This window comes from Myxine glutinosa, chromosome 9, assembly GCF_964187855.1.
Source record: "Myxine glutinosa chromosome 9, kmMyxGlut1.1, whole genome shotgun sequence".
In the NCBI taxonomy this organism is placed as follows: domain Eukaryota; kingdom Metazoa; phylum Chordata; class Myxini; order Myxiniformes; family Myxinidae; genus Myxine; species Myxine glutinosa.
Genome location: NC_136269.1, coordinates 124,147,127 through 124,160,737, shown reverse-complemented (window position 1 = coordinate 124,160,737; position 13,611 = coordinate 124,147,127). Strand labels below are relative to the sequence as shown.

General features: G+C 46.4%; 1 protein-coding gene across 2 annotated transcripts in view; it reads right to left on the bottom strand.

Annotated features, from left to right (window-relative positions):
* Positions 1-13,611, bottom strand: part of ZFAT (zinc finger and AT-hook domain containing) — a 138,851-nt gene that overhangs the window by 55,020 nt on the left and 70,220 nt on the right. For both annotated transcript variants that reach the window (XM_078784881.1, XM_078784880.1), the window contains exons 12-14: positions 12,484-12,568; positions 11,234-11,383; positions 9,507-9,677 (exon numbers count right to left, since the gene is read on the bottom strand). In XM_078784881.1, coding sequence (XP_078641007.1) covers positions 9,507-9,677; positions 11,234-11,383; positions 12,484-12,568 — 406 coding nt within the window. The remainder of the gene's footprint in view (positions 1-9,506; positions 9,678-11,233; positions 11,384-12,483; positions 12,569-13,611) is intronic.

Below are 13,611 nucleotides of genomic sequence, written 5' to 3'. Positions count from 1 at the left end.
ATGACACGACACCAGGGATACGGTTCTCAAGACCTCCGGAGGAGGTTATAATATGGCGGAAGGTTAGATTACAGGAATGAGAGGGACAGCATAGAAAGATAGGCACTTAGACACACTTATCTTATTCCCGACAGACCACAGATAAACGGGACAAAACTGACTCACACGGGGATTGATGGCAAGGAGGGGCAGGTCTTCGATGGCTCAAGGTGCACCTTGGCTCAGGGGCAAAATCGACCCGGTCCGGTCCAATGATGCGGGGAGGTCGCTCAGCGCTCGGAGGTCGCGACTTGTCTTTCCAAGCTGGGGGCGCATCTCACGTCACGTCCGGTAAGTCGCTGCGTATATCCGGCGGGGAGTGACACGCCCTCGGCGAGTTAGCTCCGCCCCAGATGGAATCGGTCCGCCCTCCTTATTGGGTGCGGGGGGGTTACCGGCTCCGCCCCTGACGAGGAGCTGACAGCCAGCCCCTTCGTGGTAACCCCGTGGAGCGCATGGGCAATGGCGGCTAACCACGCCGGAGTGAGGACGCACACTCCCCGCGCCGCGCCGCCCCCAATCTCCTCTGTTGTTGTAGTTGTTGTTGTTGTTGTTGTAGTTGTTGTTGTTGTTGTTGTAGTTGTTGTTGTTGTTGTTGTTTCATGGGGAAGATGGGAGGAGGTATGGGGAGGTCCTAAACTCACTACTGGTGCCATACAATCACATTCTGGTGCAACGAAGAGTCAGAATTAATGGAAACGAGTCCTTAACTGACATAGACTAAGAATAACTAGCAAGATGTCCGAAAGTTGTCTACGTGAGATGCGGTGGACCTGGGCACGACATTTAATGGGGGAAAAAGGGGAAGGTCGGTTCTACAGAGTGTTATTTACAGGCAATGGGACTAGGGAATGGGGGATTGGGGATAGTTGGGGAGTATTGGGGAAATAGGGGAATATTTACAAGCGGATATGGAGGCCAAATGCCATATCCGCAACAATATATATATATATGTATATATATATGTATATATATATATATATGTATATATATATATATATGTATATATATATATATATATATATATATATATATATATATATATATATATATATATATATATATATATATATTGTTACAGACGTGGCTTGGATGTTATTTACCGAGCGGTTTTATGGTATGACCACGTCTGCACAAGTTACCCGATTGTGCCCGAACGTTGACTAGTCGCGCGATGCTGGCTCAATAAGAAAAAGAAGACACCCGGCTGGATTACAATAACACAATACGACACCAATGTTTCAATTCTCAAGACCTCCGGAGGAGATTATATTCGTACGGAAAGGTCAGATTACAGGGGCTAGAGGTATAATCACAGAAAGACAGGCACTTAGACACACTCTTATATTAACCCCGGACAGACGACAGACAAACGGGACAACGGCTGACTCACACGGGGGTTGATGACAGGAAAGCGGGTATCGATGGCTCCAGGTCCTCCTGGGCTCGGGGCAGGGTACAGTACGGTCCGGTCCGGTCCAAAGATGCGGGGAGGTATCGTCGCGCTGGGGGTGGCGGTGGCTTCTCTCTCCAAGCTGAGGCGCATCTGTCGTCACGTCCGGCGCGGGGCCGCGTATATCCGGCGGGGAGTGACACGCCCTCGGCTCGTTAGCTCCGCCCCAGATGGAATCGGCACGTTGCTTCTCATTGGGTGCGTGGGGGGGTTACTGGCTCCGCCCCTGACGAGGAGCTGACAGCCAGCCCCTTCGGGGTAACGCCGTGGAGCGCATGGTCATGGCGGGTAACCGAGCCGGTGTGAGGACGCACACTCCCCGCCCCTCTGTTGTTGTAGTCGTAGTTGTAGTTGTAATTGTTGTTGTAGTTGTTGTTTGGGGAAGAAGATGGGAGGAGGTATGGGAAAGGTCCTAAACTCACTACTGATGCCATATAATCACATTCTGGTGCAACGAAGAGTCATAATTAATGGAAACGAGGCCTTAACTGACATAGATTAAGAATAACTAGGAAGATGTCCGAAAGTTGTCTACGTGTGGTGCGGTGGACCTGGGCACGACATTTAATGGGGGAATAAGGGGAAGGTCGGCTCTACTGATTGTTATTTACATGCAATGGGACTAGGGAATGGGGGATTGGGGAAAGTTGGGGAGTATTGGAGAAAATAGGGGAATATTTACAAGCGGATATGGAGGCCAAATTCCATATTCGCAACATTGCACCCTTCTCTACCCTCGGGGCGTCCCGACCCGATAAATTTTTACCTACTTTAGTGTGGCACGCAATGTAGTTCCCTCTACTATTAACTCTACCCTGAGTGCGACAGTTTTACAGATATTCACAAATGAGTAAATATGTCCCCCTGCGACGTTGCACCCTTCTCCTCACAGAAACACACCCACAGGATAACCGAATCCGGAAAGAATTCTCAAACTAAACATACAGCCGGTAGGGAGCATTATTTACAAGATTACGCTGATATCTACACTACGATCCAGGACCTGTTTTTGGAGGAACACATGCAGATGTTATGCATAGAGAGAGCGCGCTTGCCAGCATCGATACACCAACCCACGAGTGCTCTGTGGCCGACGGCCTTTAATAACGTGCAGAGCACCCTTCCCGAGCATCAACAGCACCACCCCACCACCAATCGGTGCAGTCACCATTGTTCATTGGAATAAAAATAAATTCGACAACCCCTAACCCTGCAGGTGTCTCTTGCTCTTCGTGTGGCCTTCAGTGGTGTTAATTAACAGTGGTTCACCTTTATGGCATAGGTTCCACGTTGACCCATAGGTCCATCCCCGGGTGGTGCTTGGCCGCAAACGAACTGCGGTCCATTGTGGGTGGCCACAAACATTGCGGTCCATATGGTGTATCGATCCCGGCAGCAAACAGCGAAAGTGCAGGCCCACAACTGCGCAGCCAGCACCTCTCTCTCCTCTCTCTCTACCCCAAAGCCAGATCCTCGGAGGTGGGAGACAAAAGAAGCAGACAAGTGAGTAAGGTGGTAAGGGCGCAAAAGTGCACGCAATGTAAGGTGATGCACACTGGGGGCACATGGGAACCAGGTGAGACAGGTACGTTCCTATCGTACGCCCCCCCCCACCAGGTAACCTACATGGCCCCTCCCTTACCCCTTACTGTATCCACACAACACAACACTACCCATAAACATCTACTTTACAAATCAACAAACATCCCTACTGTCTTCCCCGTTCCTCCCATATACCAAATTCGTCTTCTCTCCCTCCTAACCAATCAAATTTGCCATTTTCAACTCTCATCAAAATTTGCCATCTCCAACTGCACATCAAAATTTGCCATTACCAATTCATCATCAGTCCCTCCTAGGGAGGGAGAGATGGAATCACCCCAATGTCTCATCCACGTCGTGATGCGTCTCACAAATCCACACAGCGATTCATCTCCTGCAACAAAACAAAGAAAACACAGGTGTGGAGTCATCATCATCACCACAGGTAAGTGGCTGCGTATGGTGCGACAGGTTCATCAATCCTAACTATCGCCTAAATGACTTTAACAACTTTACACTACCCGGGGTCTTTCTCCGGCCAAACCATTGGCCCTCTTACACTATGGGTTCTAAAAACCAATTCCCATTGGCCAAACTGTGGTGCTCTTCAATTTGGGGTCTCACTCCCCCGATTCATCTCCCGGTGCCCTCGTACAATTTCTGGGCTGCGACGTGTACCTCTCCCAGTGGGTCTACCCACCTGCACACCTCCACCACTGCAGTTGCCTCCGAGCTTACCTGCTCCTTACCCTAACCTAACTACCAGGGGAAGGCCCTCTGGCTCTCTCCCCACTCCGTGCCCTCTCTGGCACTGGGCTGCCCGATCCACACCCGGGATCCTCAGGCACCCACTCACAACTACCGGCTCCCAGAGCCCACCTGCGGCCTCACCTGGCCGACATCCTCACAGTGGTGGAGTGCCCAACCAACTACACACACTAACAGGCTACACGCCCAGCCATTTCCACAACACTAATGCACCCATTCACAACACCATTCTGCAACCGCACCACAAATGCCAATATCCAACCACAATTTACCTGCACCCTCTACCTAACACTTACACTACCCGCCCCGGGTGCTCGTGAAAGGGGTCCACTCTTCCCCCATCCACACCTTCGCACCATGCACACCACTCCGTACCACTCACTCCAACTCTCTCCACACACCTGTACCTGCACACCTGTGCTCTCACACCTGGTGCCACCTGCACCCTTCTCTCCCCAAGCGCATTCGCGCTGATCCACAACACTCACTACTCATACACTGCTCCACACACCTGTCCAGTTGCACACCTGTGCAATCACACCTGTTCAATCCTCACACACACAGCATCATCTCAGCTAACTACTCCCTTCTGAAACTTGCGCTTCCCAGTCGTCCCTTTAACTATTGCGCTCCCTCGTCATTATAATCCACACTAATCTACCTGCGTCCCCACTACAGGTATCAGTCACTAACTAACCTTAACGTTACCTACTGTCATCTTCGCTAGATCCCTACACACAATATCCTAACCCACCCGGGCTAGTTTTCACTGCCATACACCCCATAAGCTATAGCTCCTTTGCCCCCCACACATGGGAAGGGTGGCAGGGATGCCATCCCACCACATCGGGGGTCTCTCACTACCAATTTTGCACATCAAATTTCAACAAATTAAAAATTTGCCAATCACTACCCATCATCTGCCAATCACTACTGCCAATCCCTTGCCAATCATCAAATTTTGTTTTTCTCCAATTTTGGGTCCAAAACACTAACCTCATCACCCGGTCGACTCACTAATACCTCTCGGTGCGCCAATCCCTGTCCAAAGCCCGGCTTCGTAAAGCCAAGCAATGGATGCTGGTTGTTTTGTGCCAGCGGCTGGATGCGTCCGGCACTCGGTGCAGGGACGGGGGCTTACCCGGGCCGAGATCCCACGCATCACCTCGGCGTGGAGCCATCCAATGTCCCGATCTCGACCTGCCGGCACGTCTCAACAAAACGTGGTCGCCATAACGACCCTTCCTATCGGGCTGCCAGCTCCGCCTAGTGGAGCCTGGACGCGGCCGTTCAAAGCGAGGCCCGGCACGCACCGAGGGCCCGATTCGGCTATAAGTCGTTCTACACTCTACCCCGTCTAACGTCGATGCTTCCCCTGCATGCTTACACCCCGCAGCCCGTTCCTTGCTCACACATCCAGCCGTGCCCATGCTCCTCGTACCTTTCCTTACACACCCAGGTACACTCATTCCACTCACAGCCTTGGTCACACACCTGACCACCGAACACTTTGGCACACATTCGTCGCTCGCACACCTCACCAATACACCTCTTCGCGCCCCCTCCTCGGTCACCTCCTCTGTGACAATCACAGGTGTGCTCTCATTCGCACACCCAACCACGTGCCTCACTACCAATTCCAGCGTGCATTCCCAACCACGCTCTCCCATTCCAGGTGTGCATCCTTCCATCCCAGGTGTACATCCTCGCTCACCTGTCACAACCAACTCACGCTCCGTGCCACTCAAACTACTCTCACCTCCACTCTTGACAGCGCACTCACCCTTACTCTTGACAGCACACTCTTTCCTCATGCACCTGTCCGTCACACACCTTCCTCGCGCACACTCTTGCGTTACACCCTCTGTAACACTCACCACACCGCGCTTCCATGTGCTCCCTCGCACACGCGCTACGACCGACTCATTCTCGCCAACACCCTCACTCCTTGGCACACACTTTTTCCTCACACACCCCAGAGTCGGACTTTCTCGCACACCTCCTCTTTCGCACACCAGACCTGTCACACACTTCACCAGTGGCCTCTCACGAACACCCGGGTCCATCTCGACCCCCAAGCTTCTTAAATCCCCTGGCGCATCATACGCACGACCATATTGGTCACCACTTACACCGGGTCCTCTTCCTCTTCGCTTCTCCTCCATCACCTGCGAATCCCTCATCCGGTTAATGAGCACATCATCACGATCCAAACACAGACTTTGGACCAATTCTCTTATCTCCTCTTTTATCTCTTTCTTATCCCCTCTCCGTCGCTTCTTAATTTCGCTCATCCCTTCTTCCACTTCTTCTAATTTGTGCTTCACCTCTTTTATTCCCCGGTACGTCTCCTCAAGCTCATCCTCTAAGGCTACCTTGACCGTTTCCAGGTGCGTCCTCACCTGCCGGTCCTTCGTCTCCATTACCTCTATCACCTCGTCCAACCTCGTTGTCAGTCCCTCACGTACCATCTGACATTCCCTCTTTGTCGCTATCAAGTCGTTTTTTATGTCGTTTTGTGTCGTTTTTAAACCTCCTAATACCGCAGTGTTCCTTTGAACCTGCTCCACTAACTCCCTTTGTCCCACCGTCAGCTGCTCCACCTCCTGCGTCAGGTCCTCTATGCCCCCTTGTAACTTTACAGTCCCCTTTCTCACCTCCTTCTCCATGTGCTCCTTACAGTGCCTCACCTCCTCGCGCACTCCTCCGACCTCCTCACTCACTCCTCTTCTGATCTCCTCTCCCATCACTTGCATCTCCTGCCCAGATGCCACCCTCATCTGCTCCATTTCCTCCCTGTGAGCATCCAGTTTGGTTTCTACCCCCATTCTGACCCCCTCTATCTGCTGCTCCATTTGTTTAACTTCCCTTTCCGCTTGGTCCCTCATGTCCCTCAATTTGCCTTCCATACTGTTTTCTAACCCCTCTAACCCATTTTTCACTCCCTCTATCTGATTCTCCTGGGCAGCCATTCTATTTTCTACCCCCTCTAACCCCTTTTGCATCCCTTCCATTTGATTCTCTTGAGCGGCCATTCTGTTTTCTACCCCCGTTAACCCATGTTTCACCTCTTTTATCCCGTTGTCTAACCCCTCAAAATTATTGTCTAACTTCCCAAATTTCTTGTCTAACTTCTCAAAATTATTGTCTAACCCCTCACTGGTACCCCTCGCTTCGTCCCTCATTACCCCCATTTGCTCACTCTGAGCATCCATCCGGTTCCCCATTACCCCCATTTGGTTTCCCAAGTCATTCCTCAGGTCTTCACTTGTCTGGACCATGAGCGCCTTTATTTGTTCCATAAATAGGCCCCAATCCATCGGCGGCGCTGCTACGGTCGCGGGCGCGGTGACCAGCGAGGCGCCATTTTGTGCGTTTGCTACCCCCGCTGTTTCGCTCTCCTCACGTGTCTCAATTTGGTCCTGGACCGACCCTGCTTCACTCTCCCCTACCGGACCCCAGCCGTCTTGATCCGCCATAGCGCGACTTTCAAAATTCGGGTTTTGTAAAACAAAACAAATTTCGGCCGCTCCAAATTTTGACCAAATTTTTTTTTTTTCCTCTATTCGTTTTTTTTTTTTTTCAAAATTTGGTCGGGCCTCGAATCTCACTCCCGACACCAATTGTTACAGACGTGGCTTGGATGTTATTTACCGAGCGGTTTTATGGTATGACCACGTCTGCACAAGTTACCCGATTGTGCCCGAACGTTGACTAGTCGCGCGATGCTGGCTCAATAAGAAAAAGAAGACACCCGGCTGGATTACAATAACACAATACGACACCAATGTTTCAATTCTCAAGACCTCCGGAGGAGATTATATTCGTACGGAAAGGTCAGATTACAGGGGCTAGAGGTATAATCACAGAAAGACAGGCACTTAGACACACTCTTATATTAACCCCGGACAGACGACAGACAAACGGGACAACGGCTGACTCACACGGGGGTTGATGACAGGAAAGCGGGTATCGATGGCTCCAGGTCCTCCTGGGCTCGGGGCAGGGTACAGTACGGTCCGGTCCGGTCCAAAGATGCGGGGAGGTATCGTCGCGCTGGGGGTGGCGGTGGCTTCTCTCTCCAAGCTGAGGCGCATCTGTCGTCACGTCCGGCGCGGGGCCGCGTATATCCGGCGGGGAGTGACACGCCCTCGGCTCGTTAGCTCCGCCCCAGATGGAATCGGCACGTTGCTTCTCATTGGGTGCGTGGGGGGGTTACTGGCTCCGCCCCTGACGAGGAGCTGACAGCCAGCCCCTTCGGGGTAACGCCGTGGAGCGCATGGTCATGGCGGGTAACCGAGCCGGTGTGAGGACGCACACTCCCCGCCCCTCTGTTGTTGTAGTCGTAGTTGTAGTTGTAATTGTTGTTGTAGTTGTTGTTTGGGGAAGAAGATGGGAGGAGGTATGGGAAAGGTCCTAAACTCACTACTGATGCCATATAATCACATTCTGGTGCAACGAAGAGTCATAATTAATGGAAACGAGGCCTTAACTGACATAGATTAAGAATAACTAGGAAGATGTCCGAAAGTTGTCTACGTGTGGTGCGGTGGACCTGGGCACGACATTTAATGGGGGAATAAGGGGAAGGTCGGCTCTACTGATTGTTATTTACATGCAATGGGACTAGGGAATGGGGGATTGGGGAAAGTTGGGGAGTATTGGAGAAAATAGGGGAATATTTACAAGCGGATATGGAGGCCAAATTCCATATTCGCAACAATATATATATATATATATATATATATATATATATATATATATATATATATATATATATATATATATATATATATATATATATATATATATATATATATATATATAATGCATATATAATGCACTTATTTTATATAGCGCTTTTCAGGAAGCCCAAAGACGCTTTGACAGAGTGCAAAACATAATGCATAGCAAAACATAAAAACAATTTCAAAAAAGAAGACTCAATAGGGAAATATGCAAAGCACAAAGGAGGGAGGAGAGGAGATAGTCAGGGGTTAGATGGTTAGTCAGGGGTATGTGTGTGTGTGTGTGTGTATGTGTATGTATGTATGTATGTTATGTATATATATATATATATATATATATATATATATATATGTATATATATGTATATATATATATATACACTGTATATATATATATATATATATATATATATATATATATATATATATATATATATATATATATATATATATATATATATATATATATATATATATAGATATAGATATATATATATATATATATATATAGTCACCCCTCATAGTGAGCATATCGTGCACAATTCACAAAACATGAACTTTTAGAACATAAAGTTGACAACACCCATTCCCATCCCCTCGCCCCCCAACTTGAGCTTAATTATAAGGTGCACACACCACCCCAAAATGAGTTTATACATCATAAAATGCACAATTAAACACAACATGAGGTTCTAAATCATAAAATGCACAATTTAACACAACATGAGCTTCTACATCAAAAAGTGCCCAATTCAACACAACATGAGCTTCGACATCATAAAATGCACAATTCAACACAACATGAGCTTCTGCATGAAAAAGTTCACAATTTGCCCTGATGATGATATGTGATGGGAAGGTGTAGTGGGTGGTCGGACGCTGAAGTACAGAGCAAAATAACAGAATAAATGCTGCAATTTATGTACAGAGATTAATTTATCAATGTGTGCAATTACCTCTGCTATGCAGCTGCTTGTGACTGCTAAGGGTGGCCTTCGACCTGAAATTTTTGCCACAGATATCACACAGGTGAGTACGATCAGGCTGGTGTCGTTCTTCATGGCTTCGCAGATTGCTTTGGTTGCATGTGGCATAATCGCAATGCTGACACTTGTATGGTTTCACCCCTGAAACAAGTGATGGCCAAAATTAACACGATGTAAAATAATGCACCTCAATTTGTGAGAAATTAATTTTCTAAAATAGGCAATTTGGTGTCTGTCTGTCTGTCTTCTTCACATGCATTCAGTCGTTCCTTTTCCAATCTCAACCAATCTTGACAGAAGGACTAATTAGGGTCACAAGATGGAGGTTGTAGCGGCTTCATTTCCCCCCCACCCCACCCCCCACTCCCGAATGGGGTTTTCCATGCTAAGGTGTATGTCCATGTTTAAGGCAGCTTTAATTGTGGAGTTTTCCCAAGGCCACTTCTAATTACAAAAGTAACACTAATGATAATAGCTAATATTATTATTTAATAATATTAAAGTTATGACAAAAGAATATTAATACTAATAATACCCTCACCCTCCACAAGGGAGCTTTCCTCCTTGAACAAGCGTTACGCCTAGGTCCCCCGTCGGTGAAGTGATGTGAGTTGACAAAGTGTAAGACGCAAGGCGGCCATCTTGGATTTTGACGTGGTGACCCAATTTTCAATAGCGTTCTTCCTTATGTGTCGATACACCCACACACCAGATTAGAAGTTAGTAGTTCGTTTATTTTTCAAGATATTTCGCTCACAAGGTTCAGACATATATATGGTGGTGGCCATCTTGGATTTTGACGTGGCGACCCAATTTTCAATAGCGTTCTCTCTTATGCCAAGATACACCGACACACCAGATTAGAAGTTGGTACTTCGCTTATTTTTCAAGATATTCCGCTCACAAGGTTCAGACATACATGGCGGTGGCCATCTTGGATTTTGACGTGGCTACCCAATTTTCAATAGCGTTTTTTCATGCCGTATTTCCAAGACCGTTTCTCATAACAAAAGTAATAACGCCATCTTCAGCGTCCTTTTACATTACCGTGCCATTTTTCCAAGGTCGCTTCCAATAACAAAATTAATGATAATAATATTAACACGCTGCCGTCTGTACGTCATGTGAAGAAGAAGTATGGGTGTGTTAAATTACCAAATTTCTTGTAGAGTGCTCGCCAGGTGGCTTAAGCAAGCACTCCATTCAAACCCGTTAATGATTGGCTGGCTTGGCCAGCACTAGCTGGCTGATTGGTAACTGAACACAGCCCAGGACATCAAGCATTTCATCTTCGGAGGACATTTTTTCCCGTACAAAATGGTGCATCAGCAATAACGATAATAGCATGATAATAATAACAATAACATCAATATTATTACAAAATAAGATTATTTCTTATAATATCAACAATAATAATAGTAAGAATAATATAACAACTCCCTAACCTCCAATCCCACACCGCCCCCTCCCCCTAGGGCTAGTCTAAAGCATCTTTTTCAGACATCATAGTGTAGAGAAAATGTATAATTATGGTAAAAAAAAAAAACTGAAAACGCATGCCCCCTTCTTCCCCCTCAACCCAGCAGCCATTCTCGTACGTGTGTTTCTTGTCCGTTAAATCAGGTGAACCTGAAATTGTTACCATGGAGGAAAATAAATAAATAAAAACCCCCATGCAACATGCCCTATACATTTACCTTGATGAGCCCAGATGTGCCGTTGCAGATCCACTCCACCTTTGCGAAAAAGCTTCTGGCAGATTGGACAGTGTGATGCCCGCTTTCCGATTCCCCCTTTCACTTGCACCCGCTTCCCCAGACATTCAGACAGGACACTGGTTGGAACATCTGGCCAAACACAGAGCCAAGTCACTATAGCCAATGCGAGACTGAATGCGCGTTATGTACAAGTAGTATGCGACCTGAAAAAAGTATGTATGTCCAAGTAGTACAATACCTGAAAGACAAATTATGGATAAAAGCCATCATCCTGAAAAAAGGTATTCTGGTAATGATTCACGAGATCTGATATGCATTTTTCAGTAACACACACAGGACAAATAAATTCACATGAGCATTGCATGTTCAACAGACTGTTATCAGTTATCTGAAGAATGATGGTAATTCAGGCTCCAGTAAGCTGGAATCATATTGTTAACCTCGCACATTTCCGAAGGGAAGGGAGAGGCTATGGTAATGCATGTGAGTGTCAGTGAGTGTGTGAACATGTGATTACGCATCGAGATCTACTTTGATATAAACCGTTCATCAACAGAACTATTATAAATGTATACATCCCAGTGAAGCCCCAGTTAAATGTTTCATCATGTCATTGGTGAGTGGAATTATTTTCTTTCCCACAAAATTTTGTCACTCATCAGATAAACACCACACCAGAAAACTTGAAACTTCAGCAACTATCAGCGATGCCTTTTTCATGGTGGTTGTACCCCCAAACGCAAGTCAGAGCCAAATCTTTCCCATTCAGCTCTCAGCGCTCACCTAATCAATTATTATCCACAGCTGTGGCTCGGACTTAGATCAGTCTCCAGATATAAAATTTAAGACACAGGAAATTCCCACGTGTGGCTGGTGTGAAAAAATCCTGACGCAACCCAGGACTCAAACCCAATGTTTCTTCGTTAACGCTGCTTTGGGCACTTGTGTCCAGTCTTCAATTACGATTTGAACACTTGGATCCAGTCCTCAATTACGATTTGGACACTTGTGTCGAGTCTTCAATTACGATTTGAACACTTGGATCCAGTCCTCAATTACGATTTGGACACTTGTGTCCAGTCCTCAGAATGTTATCAATTGTCAGACGGAGGAGGAGTCCTTGCACAGAAATGGAAAATGTATCAAACTATGATTGATTGCACTTCTTTTGAGGAAGAATCAACGTATGTAACAAAAGACACATACAACATAGTAAAGCATTCATTTACCTGGGTGCCATTTCAGGACATGGATCTTGAAGCGACGATCATCTACGAAGCTTTTCTCACAACCTGGGCAAGAATAAGTTTTGTCCTGCGAATTCAAAAAAGAAAGAAAAAAAGAAGCCTGCTCACTTATGTCTGGTATGGGGTATGGACTACACGTTATATATAACCAAAGGTGAGTTCATGGGTGAAGGTAACATGAATCTTTAAAGGAAATTAAAAAGGAAGCAAAAGGGTAGAAAAGGGGAAAGAAGAATAGGGTTAAAGGAAAGGTAGAAATGCTGAAGAGCAAGGGGGTGGGGGAACATTTTAAATTGAAAGAATATATAGTAACAAGAGGGGGCTTGATAAAAAAGTGAAAATAAGCAGACGAGGTTTTGGAGGATGGGGGAAGGAGGGGTGGTGGGTCAAACATTCTGCCAACCTTGTGGAAGTAATATGTAGATTGCACTTGGTCAAGAAAGTTTTAATGCCGAAATGTGGGCAAAGTCAAAATTAACAACCAAGAAGATCATACTCATGTGGATACGTCCTCTTTCCGTGACCGAATCAACAGTAAAAAAAAAAAAAAAAAAAAAAAGATCATATGACATGCATATACAGTTGTGGCCAAAAATATTGGCACCCTTGCACTTTTTTTCAAATAAGGCACTATTTCTTCCAGAAAATTAAAGAAATAAAAAAATATTTTGGTATCCACGTGTGTATTTCTTTGGTATGCAGTGGAACAAAACAAAAGAGCTGAAAAAAAATACTAAATGTTAGCTTATTCCACACAGAAATCCTAAAATGGCCTGTACAATATTATTGGCACCTTTTAGAAGTTTAGAAATAATTAGATTTCAAGCAGGTGATTCTCCTTTACTTTGGAATTGAAGTCACCTGTGGTGAGTTGCAGGTGCCTGCAATATAAAAATCACTCATTCAACCAGTTTGAATAAAGAAAAGGAGCCATTCTGCTGTTTTGTGTCACTGTGTGTACCGCAATGAGCATGGGAAATGAAAGAAAACCAGAGAATTGTCTGAGGAGGTCAGCCACAAGATTGTAGCCAAGCATGTACAATCTCAAGGTGACAAGTCCATCTCCAGAGACCTCGATGTTCATGTGTCCACCGTACGCAATGTTATCAG